Source organism: Gavia stellata, chromosome 2, assembly GCF_030936135.1.
Source record: "Gavia stellata isolate bGavSte3 chromosome 2, bGavSte3.hap2, whole genome shotgun sequence".
NCBI classification, from domain to species: Eukaryota; Metazoa; Chordata; class Aves; order Gaviiformes; family Gaviidae; genus Gavia; species Gavia stellata.
Genome location: NC_082595.1, coordinates 107,203,007 through 107,226,147, shown reverse-complemented (window position 1 = coordinate 107,226,147; position 23,141 = coordinate 107,203,007). Strand labels below are relative to the sequence as shown.

The following is a 23,141-nucleotide window of genomic DNA, read 5'->3' as shown; positions in this document are numbered from 1 at the left end:
CTTAATGTACTCATGTTAAAAATATTGTGTACGTGACTTAACCAAGCACAGACAATCGCTCAGGCCTAGAACAGTAGGGCTAAAAGAAACCTCAGGCGACCTAGTCCATTTTTCCTCAGAGGAAGTATTATATATACTTAGATCATCACTGACATCTGTCCAAATTCTTAAATCCTCCAGTACTGTGCCTTCCACTTACTTACCAAGTCTGGGTTTTGTATTTTTTTCTTCTATACTTAAAAAGGAGTTTGCTAATACCGTACATTAATCTCTTAAATCTCCTCTACCTCAAATGAAGCCAGCTTTTTCTTGTTCTGTTCTCAGCTGACATAGAGATCAATTGATTACCATTTTCTTTAGAAAACATTTTACTCTTATCATGTCCTTTCCTGCTCGTCTCTTTTCTAGACTAAACAAATGTATTTCCTTCAACTTTTCCATGTAGGTCATGCTTTCTAAATCTCTTATCACTCCTGTTGCTCTTCTCTGGATTCTCTCGCATTTGTCTGTATCTTTCTCAGAGGGTGGTGTCCCGAACGGGATAAAGCAATCCAGCTGATGTCTCACCACTTCTGAGCGGGGCGTAACAGTTACCTTCTGTGTCTTCTATGCAACTTACCCAGTAATCTTTCCCAGAACTGCATTTACTTCACTGTTTTTTTAAAAAAAGACAGAATCCTATTATTGACTCACATTCAACTTGCAACTCGCTGCTACCCCCAGATCGTCCTCCGCAGTGCTGCTGGCTAATAGGTTTGTCATTGTGGTGCGTTTGAGCATTTGATTTCTTGCTCCCAAGTGTAATACACTGCGCTTAACTTTTACTGCATGCTAATTTTGCTAACAATGGGTCAAAGATCATTTGTCCAATTTGCTAAGACCGTTTCGAATTCTGACCCCTTTCTCCAAAGTCTGGAGGGCTCCCCTCCCTATCGGATGTCATCTCAAGATTTTATAATCGTGCTTTGCATTGCGTCGTCCAAGTTATTAAAGAAAATAATAAATATTAATTGGCCGAAGACGCATAAAATACCTTCCCTTTCAATATCGCTAGTGATATTTAGCAAGCAACTTTGTAACACCGAACTCCCATCTATGCATCCCCTATGGCTGTGTTTTAGCCTTTAAAGGACACTTTCTTTCCCTCAGAAACTTGGAAGCCGAGGTTAGTCCATCCCAGCTTCCACCTGAGACAGAAATGCCCCCGCTGGCGTTGGCAAATAGAGGTGGAGCATAGCAAGGGAATAAAAACTGCAGCTCACCTCTCGGATTGTTGGCAGGATCTTTAGGCCAACGTTTCTTCTCTTAAGCCCAGCTGCATCATTTATGTGCTGCTTAAGGCTGTCCGTCTTCAAAACTTGCGCGTTGTGTAGGTGCTTGTGCAAGTGCTCTGACTACACAGAAAGTTGGATACCTTCTGCAACGTGAAAGTTGCCCCAATAAACCCGCTCATTGCCAGCAGCACGAGACTTTTTGACACACTTGGGTGTATAAATAAGAGCGAAGAACAGCGTTAAGCATAATTTTTACTGGGGGAACCACCGATTCTGTATACCTTTCAGGAGGAAGAAAGGGAGACATCCATCAAACTGTCATTACAAATTTGATGCCACAAACCTAAGCTCATGGAGCCACCAGGAATCTGTAAACCTTTTAAAGGATACGCCTGGTTTTGACATTCAGAATAAAAAATCTTTATAGATATTTGTGGAAAACACTGATGGGCCAGCAGCTAAATGACATTTCTCGACAGTCAGACAGACTCCACACAAACTGAATAGATGTCCAGTTTTAGGATGACAGGTTAATTACTTTCTGTGCTATGCCCAGGAACAAATAATACTTGGCCTGTTTTACTTACTGAGTAGGAAAAGATGTTTGAGGATGGTGGGGTTTTTTTTTTTTAAAGGCTCCTGCATCCTGGCTTCTGCCTCCGTATAGCCTGAGTGTAGGTGCCCTTTATAGAACAATAACTTGACACTACTCAAAATACTTGGCGCTGCAAGCGGAGGAGTGGAATGCAATAAGAACACTTTAGCAGATCTGAGGGTGAGTAAACTCCAGTAGTTTTGGAAGGAGAGGGTAGGGTTTTCAGCGTACGTCTCTCCCTTACTTGGCATTCGCAGACAATAAGAATACAAGGATTAACATAGTAGACTCCGTTTATTACACTTGGGTGGATAAAGCAATTATCTGTCTATCATGGCTGGAGTAAATTGTGCAACAGCATTAACATGGGTGGATACGTGGATAAAAGCTACTCTGCCACAGAGGGTGCTGATACACAAGATAATCCTTCAAGTTGAACTTATAAAGACTGTTTTCTTTTGGAGTTTATATCATGTTACCCCTGCCAGTGTAGATTGAAATGGCATCTTTTTTATTTTTAACCATGTTTTCAGGTTTCTTTAGCCATCTGAATTGTATTAGTAAGGTTATTTTAGAAATATCCCACTTTAATCAAGTTTAAACAACCTGCTTAAAACCTGCTGCATGGATATAAACACGGTGGTCTTCTAGGGCAGCAAAACTGTTGAAAGATACAGTGCAAACACGCACACATCCATCTATTATTCTTAACTGTTGTTTCGTCCATGCCTGAAATCCCGTTGTAACGGCAGTGTTCAGCCTGCAATACGCTCCTGGGTTTGGGAGTGTAAAACAAAACCAAAAAATGAAAATGCACCTTATTGATTTCTAGAGAGCAGAGCAGCGTAGCATCGGAGAGCGCTTAGACTAGATTTAAACTAAGCGCCTTAAATCTGGTTTAATAGCTGTGTTTACATCGCCCCCCCTTTTCATTCCTCTAAAGTAATCAGGTTTCGCAAGCGTTAAGAAAACCATCCCCTCCTGCCAGCTGGAGGGAGGCCAGTTCAAGGAGATTTTTTTTCTCTCCCCCCCCTCCTCTCGCCCCCTTCGTTTGCTGTGATCTTTACTGCCGGTCGCTGCAGCAAGCAATAGAAGTTGGAAGGCTCTTTATGGGATAGCTACCTTTGGGAGGGGAGGAAACCCTGTTCCTCAAAGGTACTGCTGGGTTAAGATGAGGATGATAAAGTCAGAATGAGGAGCTCTTGCGCTTTTGCGGGACAGCTCTTGCTCTCCCTCTTCTCCCCTTCTGCTAAAAAAGGGGGAGGAAAAGGGGGAGAGCGTAACAGGTACCAGCATGCAAAGGGAATTAAGGCAGGGACCGAGACTTGCGTGACAGTCTCTGTTTATATGAGTTGTCTTGAATGTCTCCGAGCAGCGATGCCAGCAATGTTTAGCTGGTTTCCTGGCACACGTGCACACAGATTCCTTTATGTTCGTGAAGGTGAAGGCAGAGCATCGCGCACAAGGGGGTCCCACCCACCTGCTCCCTCCCCGGCCCGGCCGGTTTGTGCTGATGTTCGAGATCAAGCGTAAGATCCAAATCAGAATTCAAAAGCTTTTCAGAAAGAAAAAAGAAAGAAAAAAAAAAAAACCAAAACACTGCAGCAAGGGGAGACCTTGCTCGTTTACGGGCGAGCCGAGCCGTACCGCAGCAGAGGGGCAGAGCAGAGGGCAGCGGGGGTCCTGCAACGCTGGGATGAGTTGAAGGGTGGGAGGGAACCGGTGCAAAAGCAATCCCGCTCGAGCCCCTTCCTGCTCTGCTGGGCCCTTTTCTCAAAGCACCGTTTTGGTTTCATTCGTTAAATCTTCTGGTTTTGGTGCTTTGACACAGCTTCCTGGCCAGCTCAGCCCCTGCCACGTGCCCCCCATCAGTCCCTTGTCTGCCAGAGGAGCGGCCTGGAGCCCTGCTCCGAGCAGGCGTTTTTCACCTCTCTACATAGAGAAATTTTGGGAGCGAGAGGCTCCTTTGCAGCTGCTGCCATTTGCTGAAAAACCCTCACCTCTGGGTCTGTCTTTCAGCTGGATGCGTGCGTTTCGCAGACCCCAGCTAAATTTTAAAAAGCACCGATAGCGCTTTATATCCTCAAAGGCTTTGCAATGGTTGAGTTAGAGTCATTCCCGTGGGCACGAAGGGACACAGCTTACACACCCATGGGATTGTTTCCCCCCACCCTTCCTGCCCCTTCCTCCCTGCAGCCCGCTGGAAGCTCTGGCTGCGTCCCGTGCTGGGCGGGCTGCCTGCGAGATGAGCTGAGTCGGCATTTGCTCCCAGTAAGTCAGTGGGGAGATGACCATCGACACCAGAGATGCTCCACGGGCTTGACCTCTAGGCTGAGGTTCAAACCTGCCCTTGCCTCTGCTCACCCCGGGTTGCAGCCACAGCTCCGAGAAGCCGGTAGCGTAACTGGTTCCCCTGGGAGCTGGATCTGGCCCTTTTGGAGCCGTACCAGTAGTCTGCAGACCTTCAGGAGAGCAGGGGTCAGGGAGGAGGAGCTCAGTGGGGTTTTGGCAATGGGCCACATTAGATCCGTTGTATAGGAACTGAGCCCATCCACAGTGTACGTTCCTCTGTCTTTATTTATTCCCATTTCTCTGCAGTAGTTTCAGGCACAGGGCTTCCCTGCTTTGGGTAAAAAATATGTCTTTTTTAAGAACAAAAAGAGACAGGGTCTTGTTTTCTGCCTGCGTCTGAGTGACTCCTGTTGACACTAACAGGGCTCTGTGTACAGTCAGGAGAATAAGCTCTTCAGTCTAATGCAAAGTGGTGCCCTCAGCTATTTAAAAAACAAACATCTTTTTTTTCTCCATTGAGTGAATTAACTGCAGTTACTGCACCTATGTAGCTCCTTGTTTTATGAACTATAAGAACCTTTCCTATGCACAGCCTATGGCCTAATTATGTAATTATGTCTCTTGGGTGGATTATATTTTTCTTCTCATAATTGTGCCTTTACCCAAGAGACTGGAAGGGTTCCAAACTTTTCCCTTTCCTGGGTAAAAACTGTTTGGCTCTTTGGTGTTTTGGGGTTTTTTTCATGAACTTTGGATTGGGTGCATTCAGTAGGACTGGGGGGGGAAGCCAGCCCGGGGATGAGAGTTTGTCACAAGACAAGGGACACAAGAGGGACTCCTGCGACTTGCTTCAGAGATTTTTTTCTTTGCAAAGAGCTGACGTTCGTCTTCTGGGCTTTTGCTGATTTATGGCTCTCTTATTTTTACCTCCAGTGCATAGATTGACACTGCTTTGGAGTGACATCTTGCTGCAATGATGTATTGTCTGAAATTTGTAACAGAACAATGACTATTTTTGCTTCATGCTGAATGCGCAGCGTTATTCAGTCCCAGCACAACAGCTGTGGAAGAAGCCTTAGGCTCAGGTCTCAACTCTTTTACCATGGCATAAACGTGGCTCTCTTGACTTCAGCTTTACAAGCCTGTAGCTGAATTCATAGTCAAGCCCATATCAGTATCTCCCACTTACATCTGATCCATAGGACCAAATGGGATGAAACGCAGGAAGACATCTAAAAAGAATTTAAGGAGATTTTGTGATGAAATTCAGAGGACACATAACTTATCTTTTTTGCGGCGTGAAATTGTCTTCTACAGCATGTACGCAGAAATGTGTCACCACTGTGCTAGTGTTAAAAGAGACATAATCAGAGTGCTTGTCTCAAAGACATAAAACGTTAGTAGGAAAAAATGTGCCCATTCTTTACCTTTTTAAAGCACTTCACCTTTGGAGAAGCACTTCACCTTTGGAGAACATTGGGAATAATCAAAACTTGGGTTCTTGGGCTCTAATGTGCTTCTCTTGAAGTCAGGGAAGGCTAGAAATTCATAGCTTGTAAACCAGGTGATTCTTCTTCTTTCTGCCACTCCTTAGCCTGAAGGAAAGTCCCTTTTCCATTAAAGTTTTCTCCTTTCTCAATCTCAGCACTGAACCCAGAGCCATAGAAAGCCTCGGTTACTGGCCCTGGCGTTCAAAGGATTTTTATTGTGTTTGCCCTTTCCAGCTGTAGTCACCCCATGGAGTGACTCTCCAAACTTCACCAGCTGATGCTGAGCACCCTCATGACATACAGCAAACACAAACCGTGGTGGTATTTTATGTTGGGTCGTTACCCTCCGTTCTGCTTGGGATGCCGCAGCAATTGTGTCCCCAGCAGGAGAGCCCAGGTTCTTGCTTTCATGACCTTTCTGCCTTCCCTTGGCTCTTTTACAGAGACACCTGACTCCCACGATACTTCTTGTTGTTAAGGCAAAAGCAGAAAAGATAGAACTGGGCGATGACTGAAAATAGCTAACCCACTTGAGAGTGATAAAAGCATCTGTTGAAAATCTGGTAACCAGATCTCCTTGGTACCAGAAAGAAAAAACACACACACAAAAAAACTGGCGGGTGGTGTACACGGTACAAAGAAAGGGAGTCCCTGAGTGTCAGCATCTGGCGAGGCCACGTGTAGCATAATCTGATTAGTTTTCAGTTCCACACCCACAAGCTGAAAGATAAAAACGCGCACCCCTCCTCCCCGAGGAGGTAAAAATCTTCAAGCATCAACACCACATTTACATTCTGCAAGTCAGCCTCTTCCATGGCCCAATTTACATCTTGACTTCTGCAGCGGAGCGGTGGAAGTTCAGTGATGAGAGACGAGCTCACGTCCCTTTCCAGTTACCACATCCAGCAGACTCAAGATTGCCTTGCTTTGATCTGGGAGACATTCCTTCGTTTAGTTTAAACTGAAATGATTAAGCTGGAGATGAAGCCTCCTCACATCTTCTGCCATGCTTGGGATGTGATAATTGAACATTGGCTTCCATGGGCCATTTTAACGTGATCTGAGGCCGTCCTGGACTGGCGAGCTCAAGCAGCAGTGGAGGCACTGTCTGGCTAGCTGCAGTTTGCCCTGACTTTATTGCACTCTCTCAGTACTATTTTTTGGTTTGGGTCATGTAAAATGGCCAAAATTGGTACTGGGGTGGATTAATGGCAATGCTTTCAATCTCCAGGAACTAATACTCAGGTTGGTGTTTGGTTTGAAACAGCTGCGTAGCGGTGAGAGACCAGAACATTTCTCGTTATTTTGGAGCAAATAATGGATTTCTAATATCTAATGGGTTTCGTACTATCACAACAGACAAATCAGAACAGCTTGTATAGCTTTTGTCTATTAACTCCCAATTTTTCTCATCTCTTTCCCATCTCCTTGCCTGTGACCTAATCTATTCCAATGGCCACCGGGTCCCATCCTTATTCAGTAACTCACGGGACAGCCTCAGTCTTTTTGACTGCATTTCGTACCCAAGACTGCCTGTGTCCATAACCATTTTGACCCCCTCCAAGCCCAATCTATTCCACAAAATCGTCTTTGCAGCAGAGCAACTGGCCCTAAATGCAGTGTTGCAGGCAGTGGGATAGCTGCAGTATTATTTTATTCTATTTTTTATGTAGCTTTTATATTGCTTTTTAATGTACTCGCTGCTGCAGCAGATCACAGATTCTCCTTGAGCTATCCACACTTGCTACCCTAATCTTTTTTCCTGAAATAAAATTACGCCTCATGACTGAGACCAAGGAATACAGCTTTTCTTAGCCCACTCCCCTGGGATCAGGAATTTCTCTGTCAACGGACACATATATCAATGAGAGATGAAAAGCAGCTTGCGGAATGAGTTTTAAACATGTATCGCATATTTCATTGCTGCTGCTTATGTGCTACTCGGAAGGCCTTTTTAGAGTGTTTTCAGCCCGTACCTCATGGCTCCTCTGTACTTAATAGGATTTTTTTTTCTGCACAGGAATCAGGGCAAGAGATTTGTTTAAGTTGCCTACACTTCTTTGTGAGCACCTCCTGAATATGAAGGTTTTGTTGAGTTTTCTGCTTGCTTTCCATGTGAGCATGTCTTAGTTTTTATCAAAGCATAGTAACCCATAACGTGCGAAGCTGCAGTGTAATCTCATCTCACTGGGACATTTCACTGGGGGAGTGTGGCTCCTTCTGTGGATCTCTTTGTCACAACATGACTCCGTGTTACAACCCTAAATTTTAAATGTCCAGAAGGGGAAGGCAAGTCTGCCTTCAGCCCCTTGCTGGTTTCTGGGGACTTGCAGTTCCATTGATGCCTGGGGTCTTCCAGATGTGCATGGAGCTCTCTTTTCCCTACATTTTTTTGGGGGGGGGGAGGTGGCAACACCCAAACCCACACATCTCTAGATCATTTCAATTCAAGCAGATGTGGGAATCTTTCTTCTTATTTCTTTTCTTTCCTCTCTTTTTTTCCCTCTTTTTTCTTATTTTTCCCCCTGCCTACACTAAAGTGCACTGCTATCCTGCTGAATTTTGTCTTTCTGTGATAGACCTAGTGCAGTATAATAATAATACACATAATTAAATATGAACTCTTTTCTAGCAAAGCTATGCATGGGCAAACAGGGCGTGTTGAAAACAAAGCCGGGGGTTATCAGGCACAGGTTGGTGCAGGAGTGGTGACCTATAGAACAAGAGTTCATTGAGTTATCTGAAGACAGTTAAAATAGCTTGTGCACTGGTTTGTTAGTGATTCTTTAGCAAAAAAAGGCACTCTATGAACACAGCACAGGTTTTTTCTACGAAAATTCAAAATAAAATTCACTTTGGGGGTAGATTCATCCCCAGATAAAGTCAGCCCTGGCGTGTGGGGCCAGAGATAGGCTAATCATGTTTGCCTTATTTTGAGCCCTCTTGAATTTGCCGAAATGTGATTAGGAATGAGTAGAAGAGAAAAGGGGAGGAGAAGGAGATGTCTTTAAAAAACAGAGTGGAAAATACGACTGGCAAAGGGAAAAGTAACTACATAAAAATTGTGGAGAAAAAGAAGATGGAGAAGGAGAAATCCCAAGAGGATACTGACTCTGTGTGTGTGTGTGTGAAAGTCATTTCTTCAGGTTTAGCAGCACCCAACTTGTACAAGTTGTAATTTAAGTAGATTGAAAAGATAATGCTAAAGACTACCAGGTTAGATGTTACTCTGTCAATCAAGCTGCTGTTACGGAGTTGTTACAAGTCCACCAAAAATGGTTCCCCATTTAAAGTGATTGATACCTCCTGAAGAGAGGAGTAGCCACCAGTGTCAGCTCTAACATAGAGCAGCACCTTCTCCTTAATGAGAAAGCTCCCGCCTACCCCGTGCTTTTACATTGAGTCATCCTGGGGGAGAAATATCATACTTCAAAGTACAAAATAATGGGTCAACTAATTAAATTTTTTAAATTGCTAGAGAAGTTTCTCCAAAATTAAATTCCATACAGTTTCTTCTCATCTCTCAACCTGAATCCTTCACTTCTCTACCTAGAACCATGATTCCTCTGAATCTAGTTTGGATTTAGCCATCTAGTACTGACCTTGCATTGCCTATATGTCACGTAGGCACCATGGTCCCAATTAAACGATGTGAACCCATGTACATCAGTACTGTGATGACAGATACCTTTGAAAGGTGCTTTTTTTAAGAGCAGTGGTCTGATAGTTCAGTCTCAAGACTCAGTGGCCTCATTTATACTTCTAAAATAAATACCAGTATCAGAATTGGTTCTCTGGCCCTAAGACCGATGGGACAATCTGTCCATGTCTGCAAAGCTGAAGTCTCATAGCCTCTAGGCAGATGGCTGTTTTCACACTGCTAAGGGACAACGCGGATTATCTGAAGCCACTGGGGACCATCTGGAAGGGTTCAAGCCCAAGCCCTACCAGGGACCCTTCTTATTGTTAAAAGCATAAAAATATCCTACCCACCTATTGCTCGTGCCTGTGCCCCGGCACTGCTTACAGAGATGGAGGCAGTTGTGGTTCTGGGTTGCAATCACGGGGTCTGGGCCCCCGTTTCAGCTCTGTCAGAGGCCTTTTGTGTGACCTTGGTCGGTAACTTAGAGTACGATTCATTCCATTTAATGTTGACTAATGGTGAGGGTGTCTAATTAAACTAGTCATGTGTGCTCCCTCTCTGATCAGAGAAGGAAGAGAAAGCAAATTCAGAAGGTGACTCATCCCCTTTTAAGACTGGTGTCAGAGACAAATGAGATGAATTGCCCTCTGGAAGTAGCTATTTCTTTCCATTAACTGTAGAGGAAGTCTACATTAGAAGAGTTTAGACTAGATGCCTGATTTATGAATGGCTGAAGTTAAGTAAAATTAGTCCTGACCTTAATCTCTATGCATGCCTGTTTCTCCATATATATTGAATGATAGAAATAACACCCTCTGCGCCTCACATTCAAAGGCGCCATTGGGCGAGGAGCATCCTATAACTACTTTGGAAAGAAATTAAACCTAGGAGCAAAAATACAACAATTCGAGAAATAAAGCCTTTACTCTTGAAACATCTCGATGACAATATGAGCAGTACCAGTTGGGGCATCCTGTTGCTTTTGTCATTTTTCCCCTTTACATTTTGACAACCGAGCACCCGTAAATGACTTTTCCCAAGGCGGCCGTATGGCACGAGGGCAGCTAGCCTGCTTTTGGGGGGAGAAGTAGGAGCACTGAGGAAGGCTGACCATGCAAGGGAGTGTAGGACCCAACCTTGGCCAGCAGCTTTGAAGGTTTTCCTTGCGATACCACTCTTCTCAAACGACAGCGACTATTCACTTTTTGGAAAATCTACCCGAAGAATGAAAGCTAATGACTAACTGTGACAGAGCTAAAGAAAAAAAATAAGGGGAGAAGAAAAGCTTGCATTTTCGTAGCAAAAATTCACAACATATAAACCAGTCATGTAATTGTCCCACTCGATAACTTGTACTTACGTATGAGGCTTGCTTTTGGAAAAAAAGTTTGCCCCTTTAGCTACCTAGTGTAGTTAAAGCAGGAGGAAAAAAAATAACTAAAAAAGACCTTGTGTGGGTGTCCTCATAAGTGTTTACTTTGATCCAAATTGCAGCGTGTTACACATCTGTATGGGCACAGTTGTGCTCGATAAGGCTTTCACCAGCACAACCATGCCCAAAACACAAATCCCCCCACCGATGTCGCTGTGTTATCGGGGGTAGCTGAGATACCTATAAGTCCATTAAATCTAATAACAGGTCCTTAGAGGCCATTTTGGGGTTATTTTGGGTGTGTTAAATTACTAAATCTTGTTATTAACGCTTTTATTTTATGATTTGCTGTTTCCAGGGCACAGACAGAAGCTTGATGACTCTAAACCTAGTTTGTTCTCTGAACGCCTCAGTGATTTAGGGCGCATTCCTCATCCCAGTATGAGAGTAGGGGTCCCGACCCAGAGCCCACGGCCCTCTCTGAACTCTGCACCAAGTCCTTTTAATCCACAAGGACAGAGTCAGATTACAGGTAAGAGACAGAACCATAGGTTTGACTTGCACAGGCAACGGTAGTAATTGCTTATGGATATTTGTGTCTCAACTGCAGTAAAAGAGGCTGTTACAGAGTGAGAGATGTGTTCCAAGCAAAGCTAGGCGGGAAGTGGAATTTTCTATAGTGTTTGAAGCTGAAAATGTCTTTCTTTTTTTTAAAACATCTCTTTGCTGTAAATCCAAAATAGTCCAAAATAGTCAATCTGGGTAAATTGAGTAGGAATCTAATGAAATTCTAACTGCCACATTGCTCTGCCTTCTCCTCCGTGTGTGCAATAGTACATATTAGAACGAACATTTTTATTCAGCTTTTTTACTGTGCACTGGTGTTGAGGGAAGCAGCCAGCATTTAATGGTCTTTCTATTGGAATAATAATACAATCTTCTCACATGGCGGTTTCCTTCTAGCACCAGTGCTGACCACTGTTACAATAAACGAACTGGGTTATGGAGAAATCTCCAAAGGTTGCTTGTGAGGGTTGCATGCAACATTTATGATTGCATGCTGAGAGACAGATTTCATTGTGCTGAGAGAAATCATAAAGTACCATGTGTCACAGATTATAAGACCGAAATGAGATGTTTAACTGCAGCTATGCCAGAAGTTCGCAACAGAACTGTGAAGCCTACAAAATAAACTGATTTTGTCATTTTTCTAAATTCAGAGCTGGGTTTTTTTTTTTTCAAAAAGAGCGTCAAAACAACCTCTACCTAATTTTGGCCATTTCTACACTCAAAACTTGTGCTGACATGTTTGTATCTGTCCAGGATGTGAAGAGGTGTTGCCCCTGACCAACTCACGTGCTAGAGCTGTTGGAGAATTTCACCTAGATGCAAGTCCATCAACAAAACTCTTGGCTCAGTTTACTAGACCAGTTTAAAACTCAGTTTTGCTGCTATAGTTGCCTCTATACCTGGAGACCTTTGCCAATCTTGTATACCAGTATTCCTTCACTGGTAGAGCACTCCTAGTATAGACATAGTCTTTGAGTCAACCTAGGAAGATTTCTGGTTTCATGTTTCAAGTGGTTTTGACATGATACCAGCTGAAACTTAGCGGTTTTAACAAAGTGTTGTGGCTTTCTTCTTCTTTCTTTTTCTTGTTTTTTAAGTTCCACTGGTTTATTAATTTGCAGTAAGAAAGAGAAGTAAGTGGGTTAATTTGAACCCAAAGCATTCAGAGAATTGAAACGAAAAAATTGTTCCCATGAGCTGTGGCAAAGTTCTTCCAGATCTAGAAATCTAGCTTTAACTTGTGTAAAATGTTTATAAAATATTAAATATGTCGATAGTACCCATTACAAGGTACCTGCTGCCCACCAGCTTCCCAGAGCAGGTTTTTTGGCCAGGCTTAATGTTTTGTTAGCTGGACATGTGAAGTCAGGGCTCTTGTGCTTATCATTTTCTGGGTAAGAACTGCCAAACTAAAGCCCAATATTTTTTCTAATACTGTCTTGTGTCTGGTGGTGTTTGGGGACATAGCTCCTGAGAAAGCAAGGGGAAAATCCAGGGCTATGATCAGCTTCTTTCCTTCTTCCATAGCGTGCCTCCATAGTTTACCTATTATGCAACACTGTATCTAGGAACGAAGGAGGGTGAAATTCTTCCTGACCCCATCTGGTGATCAGCTTATGCCCTGAAGCACGAGAACTGAGATCCCCTTGTAATTTTCTTCCTAGCTAAGTGTAACCTCATATGCTGCTCCCATTCACATAAATGCCTCCTGTAGAAAATGTTCTGCTGGCTTTGATTACTGGAGTACTTCTCTGCCTCGTTGTGAATCAGCAGCAGCATTTACAGATCCGGGAGGTGAAAACTTCAGATGAGCTTTAAATAAGCCTGACTGGAAGCAAAGATGTGTGGCATTCGCTGTCTTCTCTGCAAATTTAAGAGTCAGCAGTTTGCAGTACCAGCTGAGACTTCATCGAGAGAGGGAAGATGTGGTGCTGGTAGGGCAGGGGGAGGTGAGCTGAACCGAGGAAGGCAGGCTGATTTTCCCATCGGTTGTGGATTATGTGCCGAATAAACTCACAGCCGTGGGATACTTTAGAATCCCACCCAAATTGTTCTCATTTCCCCCAAAACAGTGAGGACCCGGCTGCTGATTAAGTTTGCAGTGAATACGGGGCTGTACTGTGGTCCAATACAGTATTTGCCACGTTATTCCCCACGCTTGTCTCCTGCTCGATTTAGAAGTCAAACACCCAGCCCTCAAAGGCTACTCGTTACCTTTCCGGTAGCCCTCCCATTTAATAAGGTGGTGAGCGTGAGCATGTTACATCGGTGCGAGCCCTGTGAATTGTGCTGGCATCCCCACAAGGCTTTTTGGTGCTCTTCAGGACGTTGATTGTAATCTCTAAAGCTCTATGCGCTTTGATGTTCCACCAAAGTGCTCGGATGCTGTTTGCGGACAGTCCCTCCGAGTTCTTCTGGGATGAATGGATGCTCGTTGCCACACAAACCGTGCCAACGAGAGACAAAGTTGACGCCGCAGACGAGGCACCTCTTTGATCGAGTGTTAGGTGACCATGGGAAATTGCTAAACGTCCGCCCTTTTGGTGTGGTAGTAGGGAGTGAGCTGTTTGGGCTGTCCACCTCCACCAGTTTCCTTGTTGTGGTGCGATATTCAGTGGGAATTACCCATTGGCTTCTTAACATGGTCACTGGGCTGGTTTGGCTTGAGTATGTATTGAAAGGAGAATAGACCCTTGTCTGAAAAACAAGGATTTTTTTATTACCTTTATTGGAATTAACCAAGCATTCCTTTAGAAATACCTTTGTTTCTTAATCTTTTTACCTAGTAATTTAGGGAAAATAATTAATTCCTAATAACTTTAACAGTAAATACTGGTTTCCTACGCCAAAATCCATATTATTGCTAGTAAGCACATAAACTGTTTTTGTTTCGTTCCACTTGAGGTCCTGCATAGCTATTGCATGATTAAACAGAAAAAATATTTCAAGCCTGGCTGGCCCACACCTGAGTCTGAAAGAACTCAGCACTTCGGGGTTCGCTCTTGTATTTCTTTTCTCTGCCTAGGTTCTGTTTATTTTCCCAGAGTATCAGAGTACAGGTTTTACAAATCACGGCACAGTCCTAAACCTACCACAGGACTGGGCTGTGGCAGTACAAGGCACAGAGTTGCCCTTATTCAACATGGCATTTTAACTAGGATTCTGCAAAAGCAACATTGAAGGGTCATTAAAAAACAAATCGTCCAATAAGCAGATGCCTTCGCTGAGGCAATGCAGATTCAATTTGAACCCCGCTTGCTGCCCGTAAATCAGGAATCCTGTCTGTTCACATTTGGATACTGGTATATTTGCTCTTTTATTTTTTTTCCCTTTCCCTAACGGCACTCGCACAACTTGCTCATGTATCCGATTACGTTCCCGTTCAGACACTGAGCTGTTGCATCAGTGTTTCACTATGAAACGAGGAAAACTGTTGTTTTTCTAAAACGCAGCCGGTGAGGATTAGCTTCTATCGGCCAGGAAGAGTCACGGGAGTAACGGCAGGAATGCGGTTGGTGCGAGGACCCCGTCGGCTGGGCTGCAGGGACCGCGAAGTGGGAGTTAAGTGAGGTTTCATGCTCCATCACCACTGTGGCACCGTCTGATCTATAGGCAACCTGTGACTTTCATCACTGAAATAACAGCACTCAAAAGCAGGTCCTGTGAAATCTTTTTTTTTTTTCCTTTTCCTCTTTCCCTCCCCACGCACTTCAGGGACGTTACGCTTTCATTTCTCATCATTTTTAGGGTTGTAGGAAGCAGATTTAAAGGCTTCAAAGCTGGCTTACCTGGAAGATAGTCAGGGGACCCGTCTCCCCTGGCAGGCAGGGACTGGCTTCAGGGACAGTGTAAACTGAGTCTGCTGGGAAGACCGTGGGCAGAAAGCACTCTCAGATGGAGGATGAGGATGGGCCCTTCTTAATTCCCCCATTCAGGACTTGCAGGCAATGGGCTGGACGCTGCCCCACATCCCTCCATCCCTGCTGCCCTTTTGCAGAGCCAGGAAGAAGGCAGAAAGCCGTGCTCCTCACAGGGATGTCTGGGCTCTGGATATGAAGCTGTGCAGCATCAGCCTCAAAGACCAGTGTCTGTTCTCCGAGACCATCAGCTGCAGGACAGGTTTGAAACTAAAACCGTGTAGCTGTTACTAGACCGACACTATGCAAGTGCCCTGCCAGGGGTTGGCTGTGTTTCACCTGGGACCAGCAGCACGCTGAAGCACACACCAGTTTGTAACTGGTGCACATCAATCTGAGAGCGCATCAGACAAAGTACATGGTTGCCTGGAACAGATAATTTAGTAATAGCCCAAATAATAGGCTTATAGGTTGAATTATGCCTTCAGCTCACTGTAACGTGGAATAAAAGCTACAAGACTCAGCGAATGAGGTGGTGGAGTTGGGATTTCTGCTGCCATGAACGCAAGGGTGGCTGCACTCTGCTGTATTTTATGCAAATTGATTGCATCCTTCAGGCGACTGGCGAGTTGCCATCGTGAACCTCCATTTGGTAAAGCTTGTGTCCCTCCTATTAAAGTATTCTTTTAACTTTATCCCCCCCCACCCCCGCCTTTACAATTTAGTTGTCCTACTGGCATGACTTGTTCAGTTTATTTTTTTTTTTCTCTTAGAAAAGTGACTCTTGGGGGGGTGGGAGGAGAAATGGTTTTAGAGGTTCTTCAGGCCAAAATCTGGTCTCAATTACACTTCTGTACATTGGGGTGTAACTCCATTGGATTTGACTTCATTGATTGAACTGAGCAATGCAGATCAAGCCCTGGGCTTTTAAAAATGTCTAAGAAATAGGCAGAGAAGAGGAGGAGGTTGCATTTTTGTTGTTGTTGTTTTGCTGGGGGGTGGTGTTACAACAATAGTCGGGTTACTCATGCAAAAAGTCATCTTGGCTTTGTTAAGCTCAGAAGTGAGGATATTTGGTTTGTGTTTACCAAAGATAGCTCCAGACAGCTTGGGTTTTAGTATCGACAGTAGCACTAATACAATCAGCAGCAGCCAGTGCTAGAACTGATGGCTGGATTTAAATGAGGGTGGTTTTGCAAAGTGGGTGCATGCGTGTGATGTGGAGCGTTATAGACGGTACGCCAAGGAGCTGCGAGCCTGCGATCGTGCTCTGATCACGTAACTCAGCTTGGGAAATGGGAAATTGATTTTTTTTTTCTATAGTAAATCTGTGTGCTTCATAATCCAGTGCCAAAGCAGTGGAAAAACTCGTTCTTCAGGGCTATTTGTGGGTTTTTTCTTCTCTCCATTGACACTTCAGAACATTTTCATTGAAGGAAGAGAAGTCATGTTGCTGGAGAGCCAATGTCATCAGTGGAAGAACAGGTCACTGGGTTTTTTTTTTTTATTCTTTCTTTTTTTTTTTAGCTTTATACAGTGCGTCCAATCTTAGACTGATTTTTAAAACTGCTTGTTGTCCATTAAGCATCAATGTCCATTGTCCATTGATGCAGTCAATCGCAGACCACAAGGGTCAAGAACCGTGTATATCTCCCACTGACTCTAAATGTGGCAATAAAACCTAGACACAAAATAATTTGCAATACTCACTATTTCCTGCTTCGGCAAGATTTACCTGGAAGTGCAGACAGGACGGAGCTGTTTGTGCATTAGTTTAGACCTCGCCCCACTGACTTGTTTCAGCCGAGCTGTGCCCAGACTTTCTTAGCATACACACGATATGCCCTGGTTGTGAACAAATATGCTGAAAGCCGCACTTTTCTTCACACCCACGCAGGCATAACAGAAATGTTTACAAAAGGAGGACTGCTCTCAGTAATCACTCCAAAATTTTCAAGTGCAAATGCCAACTCAGAGTGGCCCTCTGCCTCCTTTACTGGTGTTGAATGCTCTGCTAGCCCTTCCCCATGGTTGCCGTAGGGGAAGATGGGGGGCTTTCTCCCGAGCTGTTCGCTGTATTTTTATATTAGCATTTTCCCTTGTTTTTGGAGGATTCCTTTAGGGAGGAATCCACATTCGCTCTGCCTCAGAGCTCTAAGGTTTCTCATCAGTTCTGGGCTTTTCACAATTGGGAAGACGTGCTGTGCCTGCAGAGCATATGGTGCTTCGGGTGACGGAGCAAAGCCCCTGGCCCGCAGGGACCCGGTGGACACATGCGATCCCACCAGCTGGAGCAAACAGGGAAACTGGTCTCTGGTGTAGGCAGCCAAGGAAAACCTCTCGCAAATCTGCTTGTAGCTTCTTCCCCACTGGTATGTGCTCAATAGTCACTCCACCCCTTCTGTGCCCGAGCAAGGAGGAGGTGACCCTCCTAAGGACATCATTGTGTTTTCCTCAGAAGCATCTGCATGGATCTGCCCTGGTTTAGTCTGGAGAAGAGGAGGCTGAGGGGAGACCTCATCGCTCTCTACAATTACCTGAAAGGGGATTATGGTGAGGGGGGTGTTGGTCTCTTCTCCCATGTAACTAGCGATACAACAAGAGGAAACGGCCTCAAGTTGCGCCAGGGGAGGTTCAGGCTGGATATTAGGAAAAATTTATTTACTGGGAGAGTGGTGAAGCATTGGAACAGGCTGCCCAGGGAGGTGGTGGAGTCACCATCACTGGAGGTGTTTAAGGAATGTGTAGACATGGCATTGCGGGACATGGTTTAGTGGGCATGGTGGTGTTGGGTTGGTGGTTGGACTTGATGATCTTACAGGTCTTTTCTGACCTTAGTGATTCTGTGATTCTGGCAACTGGCACCTCCCCGTGGTGCCCCCAGAACCCTCCTTCCCCTCAGGAGGTTTGGTTTGGAGGCATGTGGGACCAGAGGAGATGGGCTGGTTGGGCCTCAGCGGCCAAAGTCTCTGCTCCAGCAGCATTGCGAGGAACATCTGCTGGTGGGACCAAAGGGTGCCACGTGAGACCCAGCTGCATGTCCACCTTCAAGGACTAGACGGGGCAGCTTTGGACTCTGCCTTGCGACATTTTACTCTGGGATTGGGCAACGCTGCTGAGCAGTGACATTCACCCTGTGGGCCAACAGATCACCTTTGACTTGGCAAGGCGAGGGCGTTTCACTGCTCTCTCCTCTCATGTCCATGCAAACCTTGGCTGCTATCAGTCAGCAGAGGCTGGTTTTAGGCCATTTGCTCTAGGATCTGGTGAAACTTTTATCTTCACTTTTCGGTTTCCTAACGGGCCAAAGATAACTCTTGAAGCCAGTCAGCCCCAGGGCAAAATTCCCCACCCTGCCTCGACCATGACCTCAGCTGTGCCTTGGTGTGGAGGAATCGCAGTAACCCTCCAGCCTGGGGTATTCTGACCTTCTCCTCAGTCACTGAGCATTGATGCATCATCTGATGTTCGATTTGGTTGAGGATTTTCCTCCTTATTATTTCCTGTTCCCTGAGAAGACATGATCTCCTTTCCCTGGAGCTAAGTTGCTTGCACTCTAGTTTCAGAGGGGCTGAAGTTTGCACCTGAATATCTGGGTTGAAAGCTTCCAGCCAAGATAAGCACCCCATTTGGTGAGTAAGGTACTCAGAGAGTGCCTGCACCTTAAAGAAATGACCAAGTAAATATGCAATATATCATTATTGTCCTTAAATTCAGGTAGAAATTGCGTCAAATTGAGGTTGGGTGAGTTACCCAAGTCCAACAGGAGAACTGCTTTACGGCCAGAAGCAGTTAAGTCACAGCACAGTGTCTTCACTAACAGTCCATCCTCTTTTTTCTCTTTCTGTAAAACACTTTGCAGTTTAAAATCTCACAGTATTGGACTTGTGGAGAGTTGAAATCTAATATATATATATCTAAAGAAGAAATGTGGTATTGCCGCTCTGAGGTTGGAATGAGCTATAGAAGCCGTGTATAAATTTAAACTAGATGTTGTAAGAATATATGATATGTTTTTTGGGTCAACTGATGGTCCATCCAGCCCCATATTCTGCCTCTGACAGCGCAGTATGAGATACTGTTTTGAAAGACCACGTGAGCCTTTGGAAGACCACTTCTGGCCGTTTGTCCTTGTGTCCACACAGCCATTCACAGTTGTTGGATTAAGGATGTTGTTAGGTGTAAAACCCAAGTCTAGCGTGGGTGTTCAAAGTGGTGAGGGTGCCAGAGACGCTCAACATCTTCTCATGCCATGAGGATTGCACTGCCAGAAGTGGCATGAACCTCCAGAAGACAGCTCCTTTTTTGAGGTTTTCACCATCTTAGACCAAAATCCTGTAAAAACATCCTCTGCCATGACTTTTTTTTTCCCAGTCTTTACCTGCTATATAATTTCCTTCCAGCATTGGAGCTGACCTAAAACCAAAACTTTAAGGGACTCTGTTTTGGATTCGGAAGCAGAGTTTGAAAAGCTCTTGGAGTTTGAAGGAGCTTGGATTTTAGATTGTGCTCCTGACACATCATTAATTTTAAGATTATTTTCCCAGCAAGCCTAGGCTTTCCGTTCCCAGTTGAAGATCATTTACCATTGAGTGCATGGTGAATTACAGTAGTGGAATGAGGCAGAGAAATCTGTCGATATCAGATATAACAATGAACAGTCAGTCAAATTTGAACCTGCGCCAATCTATACAACCCTAGCCTTGAAACTGTTAAAACAAAGAAGTTCATTACGTTTAATGATCAAGTGTCCTTCGGATTTCTGAGGAGTTTACGTTAACCATTTATATTACTCAGCTCTAATATAAATGGCAAACTCCAGGAAAATCCTCTTAAAATTAAATTGGAAAGTTGGTGGGTTTTTTATGTATCTGTATAGTTATTTTGCTTCAAGGATGTATCTGCTTTCCAGACATCTCTTCAAACAAATCATGTCTGAACAGAAAAAATAAACAAGGAATAGCTGAAACTACAAGGTTTTGCTGTGTATAAGAGCCGGGAAAGGAGTTGAAAAAAAAAGTTGAATTTCCTGAAAAAGTGCCTTTGCTTATGCCATGTGGCTATCACATTGCTGTCTACAAAGTCGGGCCTTAGCACACTGCTCTGATATAGCAGCTTCTCCAAATTGAGTGGACCTGATGTGCTTCACTGAAAATATTGGGGCGGATTTGGAGGGATGTGCTACAACTTCTATGAGCCAGTTCAGAGATAGTTTTCTGTTTATCGTGCAGTGCCCAAAACAAACTTTGGGGTTGAAAGTGCTTTGTTTTTATCGACGTAAAGAAATAAAAATAATAATTTACGAGGCATTCAGTGATATCTTTATCACCAGATATTAACTGAGAGCAAATGGTTTATAAATCCAAACACCATTGAGTAAAACTAGGTCTCACTCTCTCTCGCTTAGTGCAATCCACCAGTGCTTCAGCAAAAAATAAACTGTATTTATCCTTAAAATCATTTCCTCCATAGTAAGCTGTAGCAAGTACATTACAAGGCATCATTAGTTTCTGATAGTTACCCCAACCATTTGGTTTCATGTTGTTGTAATTGAGGTGACTGTAGGTAGGTTGGCCAGCATCCAAATGTGACATTTTGGGCGGATGCTGATAAGATTAATGACATTTTCCTTCTTGGATAGTATTTTCAGCACTGAAAACACTACTGTGTAATGTTTGAACTGGATAACAACTTGACGGGCATGCCAAGCGCTGACTGTAGAGTCTCCCCACCTCTGAAGTCCACTTCCTAAGCTCAGACCTGCGTCTTGTACTTGCTGTCCGCTTCTCTGTCCGAATCCTCGAGGGCTGGCGAATCTTGGTGTAACACGCTGTTAGACCTGGATGAGAGACACCAGGAATTTGCAGCACAGCTGCTAGATCTTTTAAAACTCTGCTCACTGCTCTGTTCATTTCCCCAGAAAATTGGTATGGGGAGGGAAGAGCACAGAGCGAGGCTTGAAGGGGTTGAGTCCTAGAGGAACAGGTTGTGTTTCATTACGTTCTCATTCCTGATGTGCCTATGATGTTCAGTAATCCCACCTCTTTCAATTAGGTTGTTGATGCCCTAAAATTTTTCTTCCTTTTTTAAAAATGTTCTCTTTTTTTTGTTTTTTTCCCTAGACCCCAGGCAGGCGCAGTCATCTCCGCCATGGTCCTATGACCAGTCTTACCCATCCTACTTGAGCCAGATGACTTCACCGTCCATTCACTCCACAACTCCCCTGTCCTCCACTCGAGGCACAGGACTTCCAGCCATTACCGATGTGCCCAGACGCCTCTCAGGTAAAGACCGTGTTTTGCCTAAAACAATTATGCAGATAGGAACAGGACTGGCAGAAGCTGCCTCCATGGCCTCAGACAAACCTTAATAAGAAAAGCAAAGCTCAGTCGGTGATAACAGGGTTACTGCATGGTGGGCAGGGGTCAAAGTCCCTTTTTTCCCGCAGTGGAAGAGCTGCTGTGTTGCTCTGAGAATGTATCATTTGAATGTCTCTAGGTCCATTTCAGATCAGACTATTTTTAAATCGTGAACCTGATTCTATGAACAAATTCTCTGGGGTTTTTTTTTGCCCTACAAGAGGATGTTTACTTGCATGTTTTAAAGTAATTATGATATTCTCTATTTTTTGGTGCTTTACTTTTGTGCTGTGTGTGATGTTAGGCATCCTGACAGATAGATGCCTTTATTTCTTCAATAGTTAAGGCTAAGGTTCATTCTTCTGCATTTCAATCCAGTAGCTCAAGAAAGCCTATTGCCTTAGTTAATGTGTACTTAAGATGCCTATCAGAAACTAGCTGAGTCACTTTAGGGTAAAGATTGGACAAATTGTGCTTTGGAATGATGCAGGAGAGAGGAAACACATTTAGGAACATAGACAAGACAGCAGTGAGGAACTAAGACTTTTTTTTTTTATCAAACAAATGTACATTTACATACTGTGCAATTCATCTCTAATGGTCTCAGTGATAAAACCATCTGTGTGAAGTAATCTGATTGCCCCAAAGTAAGATAGAGCCTGTCATGGCACACAGTCACCTTGTGTATCTTGCCAAAAATGAGGAACCTTAGGGGAGGGAGGCTCAGTATTAAAACTCCAACCTTGCAAGTGTGGAAATATTAGCAGCGTATGCCAAAAAAGCATGTGTAATGTAAAGAAAGCCTTTATGATTCATTAATGAAAACCAAAGAATCAGTCTTATTACATCTATTTTTTGCATGTTTGCAAGATATTATTATAATCTTGGATGCTGCTGCCATACACCTGTTTGACTCGCAGCCAGGTGAATTTCTTGCTGTCGTGTCTTCCCCTTCCACCAAGCCCATAGCGCTGGAAACCTTGATCACTCCACTGAGCTGCATCACCGACAAGCTGAACTTCAGCCAGCAGGCATGTAGGATTTGATTAGCGTAGACTCCTTGATTTCTTTCATCTTGGAGGAGAGAAGCTTTGTTTCTTGAACAAACAGCTGCAAAAACCTCTGCGGCCCTAGCGTGCTCTGCCTCCTCCGAGATGCCAAACGTCTCCATGTGGGCCGAGGGTTGGAGGGTGGTGGAGCAGGTTCCTGCGGGCTCTCCGTGCAATGCGCTGACTTGGTTCAAAAAACTCGATCGGCTTGATGCTGAGGAAATGCTTTGTTTGGCCCGAAACAGGTTCCCTTTGAGTTGGAGCCTGCTGATGGTCTGTGTTGTCGAATGGGTTATTTTTGCAATTGTGCCCCCAGCGATACCTCCAGGAGAGGCCGGGCTGGGACTGCGGCAGCTGTAGCTGCCTACTTGCCCTGCAGCCCTTGCTTGTCTGTGTGTATTCAGACGTGAGCGCCTGGCATGTGGGCACAGGCAGAATGACTAAAAGACCTGGCTGTGTACATTATGTGGCCGCGGACTGAACTTTCCTGCTGTATTCTACAGTCGGTTGCCTTCACGCTTCTTGCCCTTCATCTTTTGGGGGCTCGACCGACGCCTCTGCAATGCTCTTACCTTTTCCCAGCGTGGGGATCTTGCTTCCAGTTAGATTTAAGATTGAAAAAGGGGACTTTGATCTTCCA

General features: G+C 44.4%; 1 protein-coding gene across 3 annotated transcripts in view; it reads left to right on the top strand.

Moving 5' to 3' along the window:
- RUNX2 (RUNX family transcription factor 2) overlaps positions 1–23,141 on the top strand; it is a 151,416-nt gene that overhangs the window by 104,460 nt on the left and 23,815 nt on the right. For 2 of the 3 annotated variants that reach the window (XM_059830384.1, XM_059830393.1), the window contains exons 5-6: positions 11,025–11,198; positions 21,216–21,377. In XM_059830384.1, coding sequence (XP_059686367.1) covers positions 11,025–11,198; positions 21,216–21,377 — 336 coding nt within the window. The remainder of the gene's footprint in view (positions 1–11,024; positions 11,199–21,215; positions 21,378–23,141) is intronic. The other variant, XM_059830401.1, reaches the window with a different exon arrangement.